Source organism: Myxocyprinus asiaticus, chromosome 28 (genome assembly GCF_019703515.2).
Source record: "Myxocyprinus asiaticus isolate MX2 ecotype Aquarium Trade chromosome 28, UBuf_Myxa_2, whole genome shotgun sequence".
Lineage (NCBI taxonomy): Eukaryota > Metazoa > Chordata > Actinopteri > Cypriniformes > Catostomidae > Myxocyprinus > Myxocyprinus asiaticus.
The window spans coordinates 13,761,745-13,782,061 of NC_059371.1; the positions used below are offsets into that span (position 1 = coordinate 13,761,745).

General features: G+C 40.3%; 1 protein-coding gene across 9 annotated transcripts in view; it reads left to right on the forward strand.

Moving 5' to 3' along the window:
* Nucleotides 1–14,701, forward strand: part of LOC127419102 (protein kinase C-binding protein 1-like) — a 56,416-nt gene extending 41,715 nt beyond the window's left edge. For 7 of the 9 annotated variants that reach the window (XM_051660222.1, XM_051660227.1, XM_051660229.1 and 4 more), the window contains 3 exons: nt 2,046–2,124; nt 12,782–13,021; nt 13,748–14,701. In XM_051660222.1, coding sequence (XP_051516182.1) covers nt 2,046–2,124; nt 12,782–13,021; nt 13,748–13,920 — 492 coding nt within the window. In that variant the 3' untranslated portion in view covers nt 13,921–14,701. Of the gene's footprint in view, nt 1–2,045; nt 2,125–12,781; nt 13,660–13,747 lie in introns of all 9 variants that reach the window. The other 2 variants (XM_051660228.1, XR_007893606.1) reach the window with 2 other exon arrangements.
* Nucleotides 14,702–20,317: the final 5,616 nt, after the last annotated feature.

Below are 20,317 nucleotides of genomic sequence, written 5' to 3' on the forward strand. Positions count from 1 at the left end.
ATTACTGAACCCAAACAGGATTTGATTTTCTGCCTTATTGAATGCACCTGAGCCCAACTCTTTAGAGATCAATCTTATTTGGCAAGCATTCATTACAAACAAGCGACTATGATAAAATAGCATGCTGGAACAGATGTGAAGAAACAGGTATGAAGAAACAGCAGCTAGCGTAATACAGGGCCACACTGCACCTGCAATGGCAAATTTATTATGAATACACTTTAAAACATAAAATTGTAACCCTTTATAAACCACCCCACTAAAGCCCAAATAAATGCCTTACCTTCAGGGAGAAAAGCTCTTACCATACACTAAGCTTACTACATCAACGCACTTCAACCTAATAATATAGATTAATATTGGTACTGTTGGGTACAGGCGCAAAAATAAAAAGCAAACGCACAACCTAACGGGAGAGAGAGAGAGAGAGAGAACAAAGCTGCACGGTTGATCCTGCTTCTTTTGCAAACTAAATGCAAGAGAAGCACTTAATAGTTTACAAGGAAGATAAACACAACATCCTCTTAATGAACACCATTTATCAATCAAATACTTAACGCACACCAATCACAAGGGAGAGGCACACGTGTGCTCAATAACAGAATTGAGCTTAATATTAGCCACCGCATTCTCTGAAAAGAGGCGCACACCAGGCGTGCTCATTAAGGAGCTCATTAAGGCTCATTAAGGAATGCACAGACACTGACAGACATAATAATGATTACAAAAAACAAAAACACATTAAAGATTCTTTAAAAAATCCTAAAGGAAATGGTGACCATTTACAAGACCTTTACATGCTGATTATAGCCAACTGATTAAATTCTAACCTCAGACTAATTACAATTACATGTTCATAACTGTATATATAATAACATGTCTGACAAATGTCTATGGCTGTGTCTTGTTTCAAAGGCTGTGCGCTAGGTAGGTAGTCCTTTGAAGGCTGCAGTATATGGAGCGTCCTCCTTTAAACAAGCCTCTTTAATCGAGATGGCCTTCGTAGGACAAACGGAAACGTAACGTAACATGGATGCAATGACAGCACACCACTCTTTAACAAGCGCTTTGAGTGAGAAGGGAACAAAGTCCCTTTAGAAGGGAATGTATGAGGTAAATTTTAGGAGAGTTATAATGATGTAAAGAAAAAAGAAAATAGATTTTACAGGTGTACTTTTAGTCTAGGGCAGGGCAGGGAGGTTTAGTCAGTGACAGTCATTCACTTTTATTAAATAATATCCATTAACGAGTCAAAGTTCTTACATTAAATGATAATAAAATGTATTTAGCAAAAATTTTGCAGAGACAGGTGTTCAAAACACGGTTAATTACACTCTCTTTTGATTATCGTAATGATAGCATTGTAGCATCGTATCAGTTTGGTTGCTATGAGAAGTCTCTGATAATAAATGTACCCCTCAAAACCACAATGTAATCAATCTCAAAATTAAAAATAAGCTCCCTCTTTGACACGTTTGTGTTTAGTTGTCAGGTAATTGTTACTGGATTTCAAATTAAGTGAAAAGTCACATCATGGGTGATCGCTATCGATCATCGTTTTCATGGTCGATCATTGCTGCCATGTCCGAGTACTCGAGTACTCGTGCCCATCCCTAGTTTCACTACAAATATCATGGTTAAAATATGGTTAGTAAAACCATGATAAATTTGTTGCAAGGGTACGCAAAACCATTGTGAGGGCATACAAACTATTATAGAAAAAAATATTCTGCTCAGTCCTCTAAAGGGCTCCATAATATATATTTAAAAGACCTGAAAAAAGCAGAGTTGTAAGTTGTAAACAGACGTGTCTTTTGTCGTGGTGTCGCTGTCTTTTTGTAGCCTACGTTGTAGGTTCGACCTTAGGTATAAATCGGCCTTAAATTTTTCAATTCATGCTGTTTCTGGAATTGTGGTTTATGGGCTGCTAAAGTCCTTTCAAGAACACATGTGGGCAGCAGATTGGACTGATTGAATTTGCAGTTTGATAATATCAGATCTGCTCTGATGTGATGTGCTCTGTGGATTTCTGTTGTTTGGTGCAGATCCGGCGGTTGAGGATTGAGATTGAGAAACTGCAGTGGCTGCATCAGCAGGAGCTGTCGGAGATGAAACATAACCTGGGTAACTTCTTTTTTCATTGACAGCACAAAATAGCACTGCAAACCTGTTTGATGAGATTCCTGTAGTGCTAAAGAATTGTCATACTATTACTTACTATACTGTTATACTATAATTTTGATGTGCTTGTGTGCACAACATAATATTCTCAAGTAGAATATGTTCCTATATCAACATCCTTTGTTGTTCCTGGATCAGCATTCTTGTCAACTAATCGCTGTCCTAATCCAGAAACATTTTTCTATAATTTGAGTAAATAAAATGAAGCATTCTGACTACTCAGTTTTATGCTTTTGCAAGTAATTATTATGTCCATTAGCTGACATTTTTGTTATCCAATGTGACTTGCAGTACACTACAGAGACAAGCCTTGCTCAAAGCACAATAGTGTTTGTTCATGAATCACGCTTCCAGGGCTTAAACATATATGGTCTAGATCAGGGTTTTCAAACTGGGGTCCGGGGACCTACAGTGGGCCGCAAGGGGGTGCTAAGGGGTCCGCTGAAAATTTTCAGAGAAAAAAAAAACTGTAAATATATTGATATTATTTGACGTTTCATTCTGAAATAAATCAGGGAAGAATATTTACGATTATTTTGTTGTATTGACAGCCATAGTAAGAAATAAAATCTTTTAGAAATAATTTTTATATATTATGGGGAAAAAAAACTTATTTGTAAGAAGGGTTGTTATTCACTCTTCTTTGTAAAGATGCTTTAAAACAGGGACTAAAATCTAAATGTTTTTCATTTCGGTTCATTCAGAGCAAAAACCGAAGTTCCGCAGCCTCTTTTCCAAAAGGTTACCGGTTACAACAAAATAAAAGAACGGTTAATAACGTTATTTTTAAAATGACAGTACTCTGTTCTAAGGTTCGTGAAATACCAATTGCAGTGTTGCCAGATCTCACAAGATGAACAAGCAACATGGTCTGGAAAAACAAGCCAAAAATTAGCCACTTGCCTCACCAAAATAAGCAAAAATAAGCAGGTTTTCCTGTGTGGTGGATTTATCGGCATAGAAATCATAACAAGCAATTAATTAATAGTTAAGTGTAATTTTATTTACAGATCGAAACCGATCGATTCAGAGTCGAAACCGGGTTGCATCAAATCTTTATTAATGCATCATATCTAACAGTAATTCAGTGAAGACTCGGAAACAACTGAGAAAATTACTTTTTACCTCTAATAATGTTTTTCTTGAATCTGGATTAGCCATGCAGGAATGCTGTATGTTAGGGCTGCAGCAGTACACAAAATTCATGGTTCGGTACGTACCTCGGTTTTGGGGTCACAGTTTGGTACGTTTTCAGTACAGCAGGGGAAACAAAGAATCTTTCTTTAATTATTTATTTTGAAAACACAGTAGCTGATTCTAATTCTTATTGTGAAGGCTCATTTATACATGACTGCACTATTTCTTCAACGCAATTACAAAACAAAACATCTCGGTTACGTATGTAACCTTGGTTCCCTGAGACGAAGGGAACGAGACATTGCGTAGTTACGCATATGGGAGTGCCTTCATACACAACCTAATTGAAACCTCTTTACAATAATGCCAATATTCTAATATTGGCTATGGTGTTTGAGCCCCACCTGTTTTGGCGCAAAACTGTCCGCTATAAAAACAGGTGCACAAACGCCATTTTCTCAGAATTTCTGACTGAGAACAAGGAGTGCATCGCTCATGTCTCAAGAACTCTGAGTCTTTTAGTGCGGCTAGCATTTGCAATGTCTCGTTCCCTTCATCTCAGGGAACCGAGGTTACATACGTAACCGAGACATTCCCTTATGACTCAGTACACTTGACATTGTGCGTAGTTACGCATATGGGGAACAGAATCCCATCACGCCGCACTACATGACATAACTTCCCAGAGAGGAAACATGGCGGTGCAGTCTTGTGGGACGGCAACCGACATGAGCATGCCGCAGTGAGTGATCCTCGTGATGGCCAGGAGGAGAGCACTCATAACAAATATATAAACTATAGTAATATAGTATAAATTAACTCCTTATGAACCCAGTCGGTAAGGGAGTATATTTATAATGAAAGTGCTTGCAACTTTATGGTAAATTATAATGGCCTGACCGCAGGTGGTTGTGCAAATGATGGGGAGCTCATACTTAAAGGGAAGGGCATAAGTATATATATATTTGGCTAATGCATAGCAAGTGCTCTAAACAGAGAGGACTATGAAAAAAGAGATGTTACGTCTAGGTTGTAAAACCTTGCAAATGTGTTTTGAGAGGACCATCCTGCTGCAAAACATATGTCTTGTAAGGACACACCATTCGTTCATGCCCATGAGAAGGCCATGCCTCTAGTTGAGTGTGCTTTAACACCAACTGGGCAAGTCTTACCCTGTGACTCATAAGCCGGGGTAATTGCATCAACAATCCAGTGAGAGAGCCTTTGCTTGGAGACGAACATTCTTTTGTGCATCCTCCATAGCATATAAAGAGCTGATCAGACAGCCTGAACTGGTATGCTCAACATATGCATGTAGTGCCCATACAACAATGCAATGATTGTTCCTCATCCGAATTAAATGGAGGAGGGAAGAAGGCCTGAAGGTGAACCACCTGCACTTTGACGGGCATGGTTAGGACCTTGGGTACATAGCCTTTACTGGCTTTGACAGTGGCTCTTGAAAGACCGGGGCCAGACTCCAGACATGAACTGTCAACTGATAGTGAATGCAGGTCACAGACCGTTTTACTGAGGCCAGAGCCAGCAGTAGTGCGGTCTTAACGGAGAGCATGCACAGTTCAACAGAGTCCAAAGGCTCGAAGGTGGGCCCTGCGAGAGCTTTTAGGACTAAAATTAAGTCCCAAGTCGGGACTGAAGCCGGCCGAGGTGGGTTTCATCGTCTTGCTCCTTTAAGGAACTTTATGATTAAATCATGCTTGCCTATAGAGGCACCGGCTTCATGTGCGTGATACGCAGATATAGTTGCCACATACACTTTGAGCGTTGACAGGGCGAGTCCTGCGTCTATTCGCTCTTGAAGAAATATTCGAATTTCATGTATGGGGCAGTTTACTGGGTCCTTGCCATGTAAGAGACACCAATCAGTGAACATCTTCCATTTTAGTGCATAGAGGCGTTTCATGGACGGTGCTCCGGCTTGTAAAATGGTGTTCATGACTGAACGCGTCAGTTCTGGTGTGTGTAGTGCGCCCCGTTCAGGGGCCACACATGCAGGTTCCACAGCTGGGGCTGGGGATGCCAGATTGTGCCTCGCACCTGAGGGGAGATCCCTCCTCAGTGGTATTTCCTATGGTGAGCAAGCTGTACAGCATCTCTATCATTTCCGGAAACCATGGCTGGTTGGGCCATTTCGGCGCAACTAATAGAACTGTTTCCTTGTCCTCTCGGACTTTGCACATGACAGAGTGAATAAGGCATATCGGGGGAAACGTATATTTGTGTTTCGCCGGCCATTTGTGTGCCATTGCATCCGTTCCCAGTGGGGCTTGGGACTTCAAATAACAGAGGGGACAGTGGGCATTCTCCACTGAGGCAAATAGATCGATTTCTGCTTTGCCGAATATTTCCCAAATCATCAGTACAGTTTGAGGATGAAGTCTTCATTCGCCCAGTATCTCAACAGTGTCGATGAATGAACTCCGCCTTGGCTGTTTATATATGCCACAACTGTCATGCTGTCAGAGAAAACCAGGACATGACAGCTCACTATTTCTGACTGAAAGCCATGAAGGCTAGAATTACAGGCGATAGCTCCAAGCGGTTGATGTGCCTCGTGCCGAAAGTCGGGCGTCCATCGCACACTGCCCCCCAACCTGTGTTGGAAGCATCCGTGGCCACCACTTTCTGCCTGACAACTTGGGACTTCGAGTACCAGAGGGGAGAGTGAGTATTCTCCACTGAGGCAAATAGATTGATTTCTGCTTTGCCAGATATTTCCCAAATCCTCAATACAGTTTGAGGGTGAAGTCTCCTAAATTCCACCTTGGCGGTTTATATATGCCACAACTGTCATGTTGTCTGAGCGAACAAGGACATGGCAGTTTTATATTTCTGACTGAAAAGCCTTTAAAGCTAGAAATACAGCCGATAGCTTTAGGCGCTGCATGACAACTTGCCCCAGTGCGACACCTCACTGGTAAACACAGGAGCTGTCCATGGTGCTAAAGCAGCTATACAGCGGCAGGATATAGTGATGCGCATGCGCCCTTAGTGCCAAGCATGGATGCCACCGCCACAAATCTCAATGCTTTCTGAAACAGATTCAGTGGAAGTGTTCTCCCCTGTTTGAACTGAGGTGGACACTGTAGAATGGCTGAAGCAGTAAGTCTCTGTGCTGGCCTAACAGAGCCTCTGATTGAGCCAATAACAGCCAGTCGTCAAGGTAGTTCAAGATGCGTATGCCGCTCAGTTTCAGAGGGGCGAGAACCGCATCAAAGCGCTTTGTGAATGTGCGAGGAGCCAGAGACAGTCCGAAGGGCAGGACTTTGAATTGATACGCTGTTTCCTCGAACGTGAATCTCAAAAACATCCTGTGATGTCGTACAATTTGGATATGAAAATACACATCCTTCAGATCTATCGACTTAAACCAGTCGTGTGGGCGTACATGCGATAAGATCCGTTTCTGAGTATTCATTTTGAATGGCTGCTTTATAAGTGCGAGATTTAAATGTCTCAGATCCAGGATTGGCTGAAGCCCGCCGTCTTTATTTGCAACAAGAAAATAAGCCTGTAAAACCCCTTTTGTGCTTGACAATTTGGCACAATCTCTGTCGCGTTTTTCACGATGAGACTGTGTATTTCGGCTCGTAACACTGGCGCGTCTTTGGATGAAACCGTGGAAGACAGAACACCGTTGAAATGGGGTGGCCGGTGTGCAAAATTGGATCGTATAACCATGTTCGATCATTTTTGCACCCATTCTGAAATACCCGTTAGGGCTCGCCACGCATCTGCGTAACAGGACAGAAAGCAATTTGTTTTCTCACTGTATATGATGCGACACTCACTATAGGAGAGCGGTTGCGCATTATGTGTGTGCTTTGAAGAGGAAAAAGGGGCTCTTTATTGAGAATGTGTGAGCATCTTGTGATTTGCAACAAATGCTGTATTCTTTTTTGCATTTATTACATTTTTTTATTGCATTTATTGGAGTGCAAGACACAGAAACAACATTTTGAACAATATTGTGAACAACAATATTCCTTTCCCAACAAACAGTATTGGAGAGATGGGGAACAGTGTTTTGTGTCTCCATTCGAGCCTTTTTTGGAGTAACCGCGGACTCTACTTTCCACTTCAAAGGGTTGTGCCCGTCAGGAGCGCTTTTGCTGCACGTGCTGATACGCATGTGCCGGTGAGGTAGCAGGTATGGGACTTTTGGTCGGATGCTGGCTCGAAACAGAGCGAGGGTGAACCGTCTGTGATATACTCCGTTTGGGCATAAAGTGTCTCATAGCCTGTGACTGCTTCTGAATCACGATGTAACGCTCAGCAAACTTATTCACAGAGCCGACAAAAAGGCCGGCTGGAGACACTGGAACATCCAACAGAGTGGCTCTTTCCTTATCACTCATTTCTGTGAGGGTCAGCCATATACCTCGATCCAGAACTGCCAGGTTGACCATGGACTTGCCAATGGCCTGCGCAGTGACATTTGTGGTATGCAGCGCTAAATCTGTAGCGGTGCGGAGCTCTTTGAATATCTCTGGATCGAAGCCATGCTCGTCCATTTGCCTGAGGAGCTTGGCTTGAAATTCCTGGTGCACCGCCATTGTGTGGAGTTCTGAACCAGCTTGTTCTGCTGCTGAGTAAGCTTTTCCCACCAGTGCGGACGTTTGTCGACACGGTTTGGAAGGATGTATGGGGTGTGATTTCCACACTCTGTTACTCGCTGGGCAGTAACAGGTGTGCCGCTTTAATAACTGTTTTCTTCCCAGTGATCCACATTAAGGAGGATGGCGTCACTGTGCGCACACCGTATAAGGTCGCGCGCCAGGACTTGGATAGTTCGTTATGAACTTTGGGGAAGAATTTGCAGGACACTACTGTTTGACGGCGTCCAGACTGCTGGAACCATTCATCGAGGCGAGACTGTTCAGGTTCCTCTGGGGGAGACCACTCAGGGTGAAGCTCTTCGACTGCCCTTGTAAGGACGCAGAGCATCTCCCTGTCAGTGGCGCATGCACATTCCTCGCCCTCGCTGGGGGGAGGGGCGGCAGCATCATCCACTGACCACTCGCCTGATGCAGCGAGAAACATAATGGCATCGTCGTTATTATCCCCAGCGTCATAACCACTGCACAAGACGAGGCCACCTGCTCTTTCAGAAGGCCGGAGCTCGTCTCACACATAGCGTATCGGAAAACATGCACTTCGGAGAGATTGAGGGGCTCGCGGGCGTGTGCCTCCACAAGGACCACCTCAAAGTCATCCTGCTCGACCTCGCGGCCTCGCCGTGGCTCCTCGTGTGAATCCTCGGGTATCACAGAAGAGGCGGGTGGGAGGGCTTGTGAGGCTGAATCATCCCTCAGAACGAGGGTGATTCACGAGCGAAGCGTCTTGAGACACATGCCCTCACAGTGAGGGCAGTCTGTCTCCATGAGAGCTGACTCTGCATGGCCGCGGTCCAGACAGTAAACACAGCTCTCATGCTGATCTGACGGCGGGATGTGTCTCTCGCACAAGGAACACTTATGGAACATCTTTAAAAAGACGCAAACACGTAAGTGACTCTTTTAGATATATAAATATATAAATTAATATATATTTACATTTATATCACACAGTATACAGTACACCATATACAATTGCTTTGTAAGGATACACAAACCCTGCCGAAGCGCTGCGGAGAATCAGGATGCTGAGGCCCGTTCACCAGTGAAGCATGAATCAGCGAGGCGGTGTGATATTCACCGGAACACTTTAGGGGAGCAGAAAGTTTTCCTGCAAAGATTCCACCTGCTGACTCGTGTATATCGACGCCGACGGTAGAGGGCTTCTAGACAAGAGATGATCGCTGTCTTGAAGGAAGAAATTCTGAAGAAATGGTGTTTGTGCACCTGTTTTTATAGCGGACAGTTTTGCGCCAAAACAGGTGGGGCTCAAACACCATAGCCAATATTAGAATATTGGCGTTATTGTAGAGAGGTTTCAACTAGGTCATGTGTGAAGGCACTCCCATATGCGTAACTACGCATTGTCAAGTGTACTGAGTCGTAAGGGAACTTAAGAGCCTCTTATATGATGCAATTTAAGATTCTACATCGATTCTGTTGGACCCCCTCTAGATTGTATAGGCTTGGTCTTAAAGACACACCCACCTGCTGGCAATGCCAATCAGAAGATGGGGACACAACACATGTTTTTTGGTGGTGTGTTAATATCCAAGAATTTTGATTGAGGGTTCAGAGTTTATGTGTGACGTATTGGGCACTCAAATTTCATTTTGCCCCAGACTCTGTATTTTAGGCGATGGCATTAATATAGGGGATAAGTACAAAAAAATTGGGTTCTAGCCAGTGCTATAATCGGTAGACGGGTCATCCTTAGAGGATGGAAGTCGGCTGAAGCGCCCTCATTTCAGGAGTGATACACAGAGATGGGCAGGGTAACGGCATTTGAGGAGGTGGCATGTTGACGGCTAGGCAACCGGGATTTGTACAACAGGAAATTGGCAGCTATTTAGCCTTTTTGGAAGGCTCTTGGGGAGGGGCAGTGGAGAGAGACTAGTGGCTTTGGTTGTGTGTGTTGCAACTTTTTTGTTTTTGAAAGTAAGTTCTTTCTTTTTTTATGTTTCTAAGTATTTTCTGTTGTTTTATTGTCTATTTTTTTGTCTTTGTCAGTTGGTTTTTGACCACTGGGGTGCTTGTTTGTGTCAGGTGGGTGGTGAATGTTCGGGGGGAAAGTTATGATTTCATGTGGTTTGATTCTGCATTTTCTGTTGTGTCTATTTGATTTGCTGCATGGAATCAATTAAAATTGTTAATAACAAAAAAGAGCCTCTTATATGCGCAATATATAAAACATAAATAATAATAAAAGTAAAAAAGGTTAATTATAATAATTGTAACAAAATTAAGACATTAGCAGTGCAGATTTCTGTGTCTTTTGCCTTTCAGCTCACCACTTGTAGTTATCACTCAATTTTACAAGTTTTTCTTTCAGGAAAATTAGAATATTCAAATTATCAGAGGAGAGAGCAGATCTGTCAGCATTGATAATGTCCCCTGCTGTTGAAATATTACTCCTATAGAAGTAAGGAGTAACAGAAAGGCTGTTCCATATTGTAGAGCGCATCTAAACACGGTCAGTGGGAGATGTAATTGTAAACACTGAGACAGTGCGCAAAAACGAAAGCCGGCGGGTAGCGCACGTTGATAAGGCGCAGACATACTCTACGTAAGTACGTGAACGCAGACACATCTTGCTACGCAAGCTCAATTTCATGTGTCGTTGTGTTGTGAAATGAAGTATAGGTCTCTGCAGAACAGTGATGGGTGTTTTCAAATCTGTGGCCGTTTTCAAACCGGGATGGGCGTTTTTCTAAACTCTCCAATGAAAGTAGGTAATCTCAGTGGTTTTAAAACTTCCACTGATTGGGAAAAGCCCATTTTTGTTCTGCAGAGATACAAGTCTCTGTGAAATGTGTCCGAGCGCAATTCATAACCTAACACAACTACGCGCTGTATTCTTAGTGTTGCCGCAAGGGGCACTACAGTGGATTTCTTTTTTTCAATCAATAATTGTCATGGTGGAGCAGTGATTTGAGGAGAGTCTTGCCGAACAAGTTAGATTATACAAACATATTTTTCTGTCGTCTTTTTAGCAAATACAAAAGCACACTCCTCAACTGTCAACATGTTGACTCCACCACATCTGGTTTCGTGCTGCCTAAAAAAAAACTCTTTCACCCCTTGTGGTCCAAGGTTTGTACTGTATGTATGTATGTATGTACAACGGGACCACGCATTGGCAAAGCTCTCGCGTTTGTGTACCTGTGTGAAGTATGTTTGGGCCCTTAATTTCCTGTTGCAGCAAGAGGCTGCTTGAACGCCGTGGCGAGACTAACTTGCACAGTCTGTTTATGTTTTGCTCCCGTAAACACACAGCCTTCATCCTGTTAACTATTCGTTAGTGCGAAATCATAATGCTGAAATGTTTCTCATGATCTTAAAAATCTTTTGATCTGAAGGCGTATGCTTAAATGTTTGACATTAGTTTTGTAGACAAAAATATAATTGTGCCAACATATTAATTTTTTTCATTATAAAACTAAAATGTAATAATAAATAAAAAAAAAAACGTTTTTGAAATTGATGACTTGGACCAAATAATAACGAAAAGCAGCCAATAAGTGCCCAACATAGATGGTAACTCCTTCAATACTGTTTAAAAAGCATCCCAGGGTGATACCTCAAGAAGTTGGTTGACAAAATATCAAGAGTACATGTCTGCAAATTCTAGGCAAAGAGTGACTACTTTGAAGATGCTAAAATATAACACAGTTCTGATTTATTTTGGATTTTGTTTAGTCACAGCATAATTCCCATAGTTCCATTTATGTTATTCCATAGTTTTGATGACTTTACTATTATTACAAAATGTGAAGAAAAAAAATATATATATAATAAAGAATGAGTGTTTCAAAACTTTTGACCGGTAGTGTGTGTGTGTGTGTGTGTGTGTGTGTGTGTGTGTGTGTGTATATATATATATATATATATATATATATATATATATATATATATATATATATATATATATATATATATATACATACACCGATCAGCCACAACATTAAAACAACCTGCCTAATATTGTGTAGGTCCCATTCGTGCCGCCAAAACAGCAGATCAGCAGTTACAGAAATACTCAAACCAGCCCATCTAACCAGTATTTTTGTAACTGCTGATCTCCTGGGATTTTCACGCACAACAGTCTCAAGAATTTACTCCGAATGGTGCCAAAAGCTAAAAACATCCAGTGAGTGGCAGTTCTGCAAATGGAAACGCCTTGTTGATGAGAGAGGTCAACAGCGAATGGTCAGACTTGTTCAAACTGACAAAGTCTATGGTAACTCAGATAACTGCTCTGTACAATTATGGTGAGAAGAATATTATCTCAGTATGCTATTCTGAGATGCGGGTTGGTGCTGTTTTGGCAGCACGAGGGGGACCTACACAATATTAGGCAGGTAGTTTTAATGTTGTGGCTGCTCAGTGTGTGTGTGTATATATATATATATATATATATATATATATATATATATAAATATTTAAAATAAAATATTATTTTTATTATATTATTTTTTAAATTGAAAGTATACATTTGGCAAATGCTTTACAGTCCATTCAAGGTATTCATTTTTACATATTTACATTTTGTACACAGGTATACATATTTGAATTGAAATAGTATCTTTGGGTTTATACATCTAACACTAATATTTAGTACAATGAAAATATAAAAGCCAATTAATTCATTTTGAAAATAAGAAGTCTTAATAATATTGTGTTTTCTATCTTTCCCACACCTTCTCTTGCAAAAGGATCATAAAATCTGGTGGTCCTTGGCATTAAAATGTTTGAAAACCCCTGGTATAGATGACCTGGCGAGAGCTTTAACCACTAATTTACCACCACTGTGTGTCTGTATGTAGAGTTGACCATGGCAGAAATGAGGCAGAGTCTGGAGCAGGAGAGAGAAAGACTGGTGTCAGAGGTGAAGAAACAGATGGAGGTGGAGAAGCAGCAGGCGGTAGATGAGACTAAAAAGAAGCAGTGGTGTGCCAACTGTAAGAAAGAGGCTATCTTCTACTGCTGCTGGAACACCAGTTACTGTGACTACCCCTGCCAGCAAGCACACTGGCCCGAACACATGAAATCCTGCACACAGTCAGGTATCTATGACTTTCTTTCACTCTCTTTTAAATGTTTGGACTTTTACAACTTGTATTGAAAGGATAGTGAAGAGAGGGCAGAAAATGATTAGAAGAAGAGAGGGGAATGGGAAATGTTGCAGGCCAGATTCAAACTTACATCGCCCACATGAGCACCACAGCTCAATATCTTGGAACATGTGTACTAACCGCTAGACTCTGACTGGCTTTGTTCGTAATAGCATTCTGTCTCACTGCTTTTGTCTGTTTCTGCAAAATATAGAATGTATACAGTGCTTAGAATGAAATTTTTCTGTACGTATAGAATTCAGAAAATTATTTTTTTTTAACTTTGTTTTCAGTGAAACAAATGAAACAGAAGTAATATTAGCCATGGTCTGCAACATTTTATAATTATTTGATCGGACTGCCAAAAGTTAACATATTTTTACTCAAAATTGAATAAAAAATGCAATATATCAGTTTTTCCAAGATGGTGACTGGACGCCACACGCATCAGCAACATGATGAGGTCGTGTGACAACAATGTAGTATACTACTGTTTGAAATGTTTTTCGTGGAATAATGCCTACTGTTTCACTTACTATTTTCTTAGAAAAAAAAAAGTAGGCAGTACACTATATACTACGCCATATTCAGTAAGTAGTAAGCTAGTATTTCATTCTGAACATAGCCACTCTCTTTCTCGCTTTCCATTTATAAACAATTGTTTTGTTTTTTCCTTAGCCACATCATCTCAGCAGGAGACTGAAGTAGAAGCTAGTTCAGACCCAGCCGGAAAACCTGTAGGACAGTCTCCTAAAACCCAACCTTCACCAATCGGAGACAGAACATCACCCACAAACCGAGGACCCTCCACAGACAACACTAAAGCCAGCTCCTCTGTTGCTGTCTCATAACCAGAGAGTTACTGAGATCTTTTTTTTTTTTACCATCAGAACCGTGCCATTTCAGAGTTGAGTCAGCAGTTAACACCAAAGGACATTGACTCATTTTCAACAGAGATTTAGAGACTTTCTTTTCAAGTGTAGTCATGAAATGATGTTGGCCAAATTCCTTTGCCTGTTCACTACATCAAACAACATTAGGATAATGCCTATAAAGGTTTGATTCATTTCTATGTAAAATGTAATTTTGTATTTGAATTTGTGACTTGTTTAGTACAAAAACGCCCTTTGATAGGAAATATGCAACTGTGATACTGTTGTCCTTTTTTTATACATATCAACTTTTGTAAACTTCAGAAACAAACAAATTTGTTGGGTCAGTATAATTTTTTCTCACTAAATGTGAAAGATGCACTTAGAAGTGCCTGTAGAAGGGTCGGTTTACTTTATACAAAGGTAATCAGGAATGAAGAGCGCGTTTGTACAAGCTCAAAAACATTTACGGAATATGATTGTTAGTTCTCATGGATTGTCAAGTTTCTGGAAAGATTCAAAGATTTACTCCACATGTCTTACATCCATGAAAAGCTCCTTGATTAAAAATAAATAAAAGACAAAATCTAGAGGAAAGAAGGAAAAGACTGAACTTATTGCAGGCATGTTTCTTTTTTCTTTTCTTTTTTTTTTTCTTTTTTTCTCCTATCTTGTGGACTCTCTTGTTTACATACTGTAAATAAAAAAAGAATAAGCAGAGAAGAAATCTGAAAAATAAAGTCTTCAATGAGACACAAAACTGGATGTTCTGGTATGTTTTCTTATGCAGTTGTATCAAGAATTGATGTTTATGCTTTTTCCTTTCACATTCTTTCATGTCTTTGACAAAACAAAAAAAAAAGATTTTGTTTCAACATTCAAGCAGTGTTTGATGTGAATGTGACTTTTGGATTAGAAAACTACATATTGCCTGCATTGTACCATAACTTGTTGTTAAATAGACAGCAACTGCTGGTAAATAAAACATATCTACCAACATTTAAAAATTCATTAGGATAGCTCTATTATAGATGCATATGTCATTTATGATTTTCTAGGCCCTATTTTTTATCTTTTCACCAACTATCTAGATAATTTTTGAATTCTGAATTCAGGAAGAAGACATGAGTTAAAGGAATAATCTGGGTTCAATATTAGTTAAGCTCAATCGACAGCATTTGTGGCATTATATTGAATACCACAAAATTTTATTTTGTCTCGTACCTCCTTTTCTTTAAAAAAACAAAAAAAAAAAAAAAAAGCAAAAAACTGTTCCAGTGAGGCACTTACAATAGAAATGAACGGGGGCCAATATTTGAATGTTAAAATACTCACTGTTTCAAAAGTATAGCCACAAGACATAAACAATATGCATGTAAACAGGACTTCAAACCTTTTCTGTGTAAAGTTATAGCTAATTTTACAACTTCATTGCCAATACGATGTATTGTCAACAACCGTAAAACCCTAAAACAACTGTAAAAATTATTATTTAAACAACTTTACAGATCATATAATACATGAGTTTTAACAGAAGAATTAATGTAAGTGCTTTTATAAATGATAAGCTTCACATTTCTGCCTTTAAACCCTCCAAAGATTGGCTACATTCACTTTCATTGTAAGTACCTCACTGTAACCTCGACATTTGCTTCTTGTATTTTGCAATCTGAATGATCAGAGTATTGCTCATCTTTTTTACTGTATTTGTACAAAAGTGTTTTGGTGTGACTTGGTGTGAGGTTTTCTTTAGGGAGATTACTGGAGTTAAGGTTACTTTGGAAGAGAGAAATGTTTTATTTTTCTATGACAAACCTTTAGAAAATAAAATTTGTTATGTTCTTAATTTATTATTTTAGGTAAATATTACATTCATAAATGTAGATGGCCAAAGAAGATACCAAATTTCAGTCAGATTAAATTTGAGTTCAGTATCAGTATCTTGAAGCATTGGAGTGTGTAAGAAACACCAAGGGTATAAAGACTTTGGACTGATTTAGAGCCTTGAATTTTTACCCATCATAGAGACTTCTATTTCAGCAAGATCTTCAATTGGTTCAAAATGCAGCAGCCAGAGTGCTGACTAGAACCAAGAAATATGATCATATTAGCCCCATTTTATCGTCGTTACATTGGCTACCTGTTAAATTTCATATTAATTTTAAAATTCTATTAACTATGTACAAAGCTTTCAATGGTCTATCTCCACAGTACTTAAGTGACCTTCTGACACGCTATATTCCACCACGTTCATTACGATCACAAAATTCTGGCCTGTTATAGTTCCTAGAATATCAAAATCCACAAAAGGAGGTAAATCCTTTTCCTATTTGTCTCCTAAACTATGGAATAGTCTCCCTAACGCTGTTTAAGTCAGTTTAAATCTAGACTAAAGACTCATCTATTTAGCCAGGCATACACCTAATTTATCCATCAACTCACAATTAGGCTGCTTTAGTTAGGTCTGCCGGAACCAGAAACATTTCTCAAGATCTAAAACTCTGCATAAAATTAAATGGCATCTATGCTAATATTATTCTATTTGTTTCTCTGTCTCAACCTCGGGATTCATATCCATAGGTTAGCAGAGCCGACCAGATCCAGCTCCGTTCCTGCTTGGTGTCGGACTCCACTGCCACGTGTCTCTGAGTGATGACAACTAAATGCAGCCGGTGCTAGCCAGACATCACTTCAGTCTATTACAATGGACTTCAGGGGATGAACGGCTCGTGATGCGTGAATGGCTTGCATGCACTCCACAAGTCTGTTGGGTATACAGCAGTCTCGTGACATTTTAACTTTTTGTTTAGCCTCCCATTCAGGTCATGAAAACACGGTGCATGATCATGAGGAAAGATTACATCAAGATGTAGATTGGAATGCTGGTGCGGAATTTATATAAACAAAATAGTCTACTCCTCTCTTGCTGTTGCTGGCGTGCCAATGCTGGCATGCATAGCATAGGTTGCCGACCCCTGACATCAGAATCAGAATGAGCATTATTGCCAAGTATGCTTAAACATACAAGGAATTTTTCTTGGTGACAGAAGCTTCCAGTGCACAAACAATAAAACAAGACAGAGATAATAATAATAAAAAAAGAATAAAAATAAAAAGTGAATAGAAAATATAAGTATATATAGAAATACACAATAAGACAATTGCTGTGCCTGATGGTTCTGGTGCTCAGTACTCTGTAGCGCCGTCCAGAAGGCAACAGTTAAAAAAGGAAGTGGGCAGGGTGAGTGGGGTCCAGAGTGATTTTTCCAGCCCTTTTCCTCACTCTGGAAGTGTTCAGTTCTTGAAGGGAAGGCAGGGGGCAACCGATAATCTTCTCAGCAGTCCGAACTGTCCTTTGTAGTCTTCTGATGTCCGATTTCATAGCGGAACCCAAACCAGACAGTTATTGAAGTGCAGAGGACAGACTCAGTGACTGCTGAGTAGAACTGTATCAGCAGCACCTGTGGCAGGTTGAACTTCCTCAGCTGGCGAAGGAAGTACAACCTCTGCTGGGCCTTTTTCACAATGGAGTCAGTGTGGGTGTCTCACTTCCGGTCCTGTCAGAAGGTAGTGCCCAGGAACCTGAATGTCTCCACTGCTGCCACAGTGCTGTTTAGAATGGTGAGTGGGGTCAGTGTTGGGGTGTTCCTCCTAAAGTCCACTATCATCTCCACTGTTTTGAGCGTGTTCAGCTCCAGGATGTTTTGACTGCACCAGTGAGCCAGCCGTTTAACCTCCCTTCTGTATACAGACTCATTGTCATCTTGGATGAGGCAGATGACAGTACTGTATGAGTACATGCAACACATTCAAGTTGTTAGCCAGTTGTTGGTTCCCTACAGTGTTGGGGGAAGGTCTCTTGAATTAGTAAAATCTTTCAACTCACTCCACACAGATGCAGGGTTGTTAGCTGAAAATTTGTTTTTCAGCTTCTTCAGCTTCTTTTAGCCACTCTGATTTCCTTATTCAGTGTGTTCCTGGCCTGATTGTACAAGATTTTATCCCCACTTCTGTAAGTATCCTCTTTGGCCTGACGAAGCTGCCTGAGTTCTGCTGTAAACCGTGGTTTGTCTTTGCTGTATGTTAAATAAGTCCTAGTAGGGATGCACATATCCTCACAGAAACTGATATATGATGTAACAGTATCTGTGAGCTTGTCCAGATTGGTGTCTGCAGCCTCAAATACACTCCAGTCAGTGCAGTCAAAGCAGGCTTGTAGTTCCAGCTCTGCCTCATTGGTCCATCTTTTTACAGTCTTTACTACAGGTTTAGCTGATTTTAGTTTCTACCTGTATTATGGAAGAAGATGACCCAGACAGTGGTCAGAGAGTCCCAAAGCTGCTTTAGGGACAGAGAGATATGCATCCTTTATTGTTGTGTAGCAATGATCCAGTGTATTCCTGTCTCTGGTGGGGCATTTAATGTGCTGCCTGTATTTTGGCAGTTCACGGGTGAGGTTAGCTTTATGAAAATCTCCCAGAGTAATAATAACTGAGTCCATATATTGTTGTTCAGCGTCTTTGATTTGAGCAGCCAGCTGTTGCAGCGCTGCGTTCACGTATGCTTGTGGATGAATATAAACACTCACCAGAATAAACGAGGAAAACTCCCGCGGTGAGTAGAAAGGCTTACAGTTGATGAAGAGCGCTTCCAAATTAGGACAGCACATCTTCTTTAACATTGTTACATCTGTACACCAACTTTCATTGATGTAAAAGCATGTTCCACTGCCTCTCGTTTTCCCCATTAAATCTGCAATGCAATCCGCTCTGAACAGCTGGAAGCCCGGCAGATGTAACGTGCTGTCCAGAATGGCTTCACCCAGCCAGGTTTCTGTGAAGCAAAAGGCAGCAGAGTTTGAAAAGTCCTTATTTGTACGGATGAGGAGATTTAGCTCATCCGTATTGTTAGGAAGAGAGCGGAGATTCGCTATATGAATAATCAGCAGCACTGTTTGAAAGCCACGCTGACGAAGCCTGATCAGCGCGCCTGCTTGTTTCCTTCGCCTGCGTCTCATAGCGCGTTTAAACAACACAGCTGAGCCTCCGACTAAAATGTCCAGCAAAACGTCCAAATAGTCAAAAACGGGAAAAGATTGTCTGGTATGTGCTGCTGAATGTTCAGCAGTTCATCCCTGGTAAAACTGATTGGAAAAAAATTACTAAACACAGGACAAGCAAACAAAAACTACAAAAGAGAACTCCACACCGAGACTGCCATCTGCGGTGCCATCTTGATCTCTTAATTGATAAATAGACTATCAATTAATTGCCAACAAAAGTCTTCATCAGCCAACTAACAAAGGACAATGCATCTAATTTATGTGAACTTCTGCAGTTAATCCATGATGAACTTCAAAGACATTAGTCATTAATCTTACAGTTCATACAAAGTCTTTGTTTAAATACTGGCCCTCAACACTCAAATTTTACATTTGGCAGATGCTTTTATCCAAAGCAACTTACAGTGCCCTGATTACAGGGACAATCCCCCTGGAGCAACCTGGAGTTAAGTGCCTTGCTCAAGGACACAATGGTGGTGGCTGTGGGGTTTGAACCAATGACCTTCTGCTTACCAGGTCAGTGCTTTAGTCCACTACACCACTCCTTAGTTAATTTTAGACCATGACTTGCACTGCACACAAATAACTAATACTGGCATTATATTCATGTTGTTTAGCCAAAGGGGAACTGGCTCATACAGTGAGCCTGGTTTCTCCCAAGGTTATTTTTCTCCATTAACCAACATCTTATGGAGTTTTGTGTTCCTTGTCACAGTCGCCTTCAGCTTGCTCACTGGGGTTCTAAATACAATTATTATTATCTATTTAATTATTTATTTTTATACACAATTTACAATTATCCAATGATGACACCTAAGACTTTATAGATATTAGTTTCATTTTCTGTTAATGCATGATTTTCTGTAAAGCTGCTTTGAAACGATGCGTGTTGTGAAACGAGCTATACAAATAAAAATGACTTGACTTGATAAAGCACAAAAAAAAAAAAAAAAAAAAAAAAAATCATTTTCTAGGGTTCAGAAATATTTTTGATATAACAAAAAGTAGTGTAAATGCTCCGAAGAATATTAGGATTTTACCACCATGGCACGTGTCCAGAAATATGTTATTACCATGGAACGTGAACCAAAAAAGTGTGGGAATGGTGATATGACTTTTTATCCCTTTAGTCTAACTATGCTTAAAAAAGCTCAAGAATAAGTTATTTACCATGAACGAGTTATTTACCTTGCATCTACAAAAGATCACAATAGTGTTAAATGTACATTTAAAAAGTATTACGCTACGTCTTAAAAGCGATCAGACGGAAATACTCTTAATTTGTCAGCTATTTCCCCACAGTTCATACGTTCC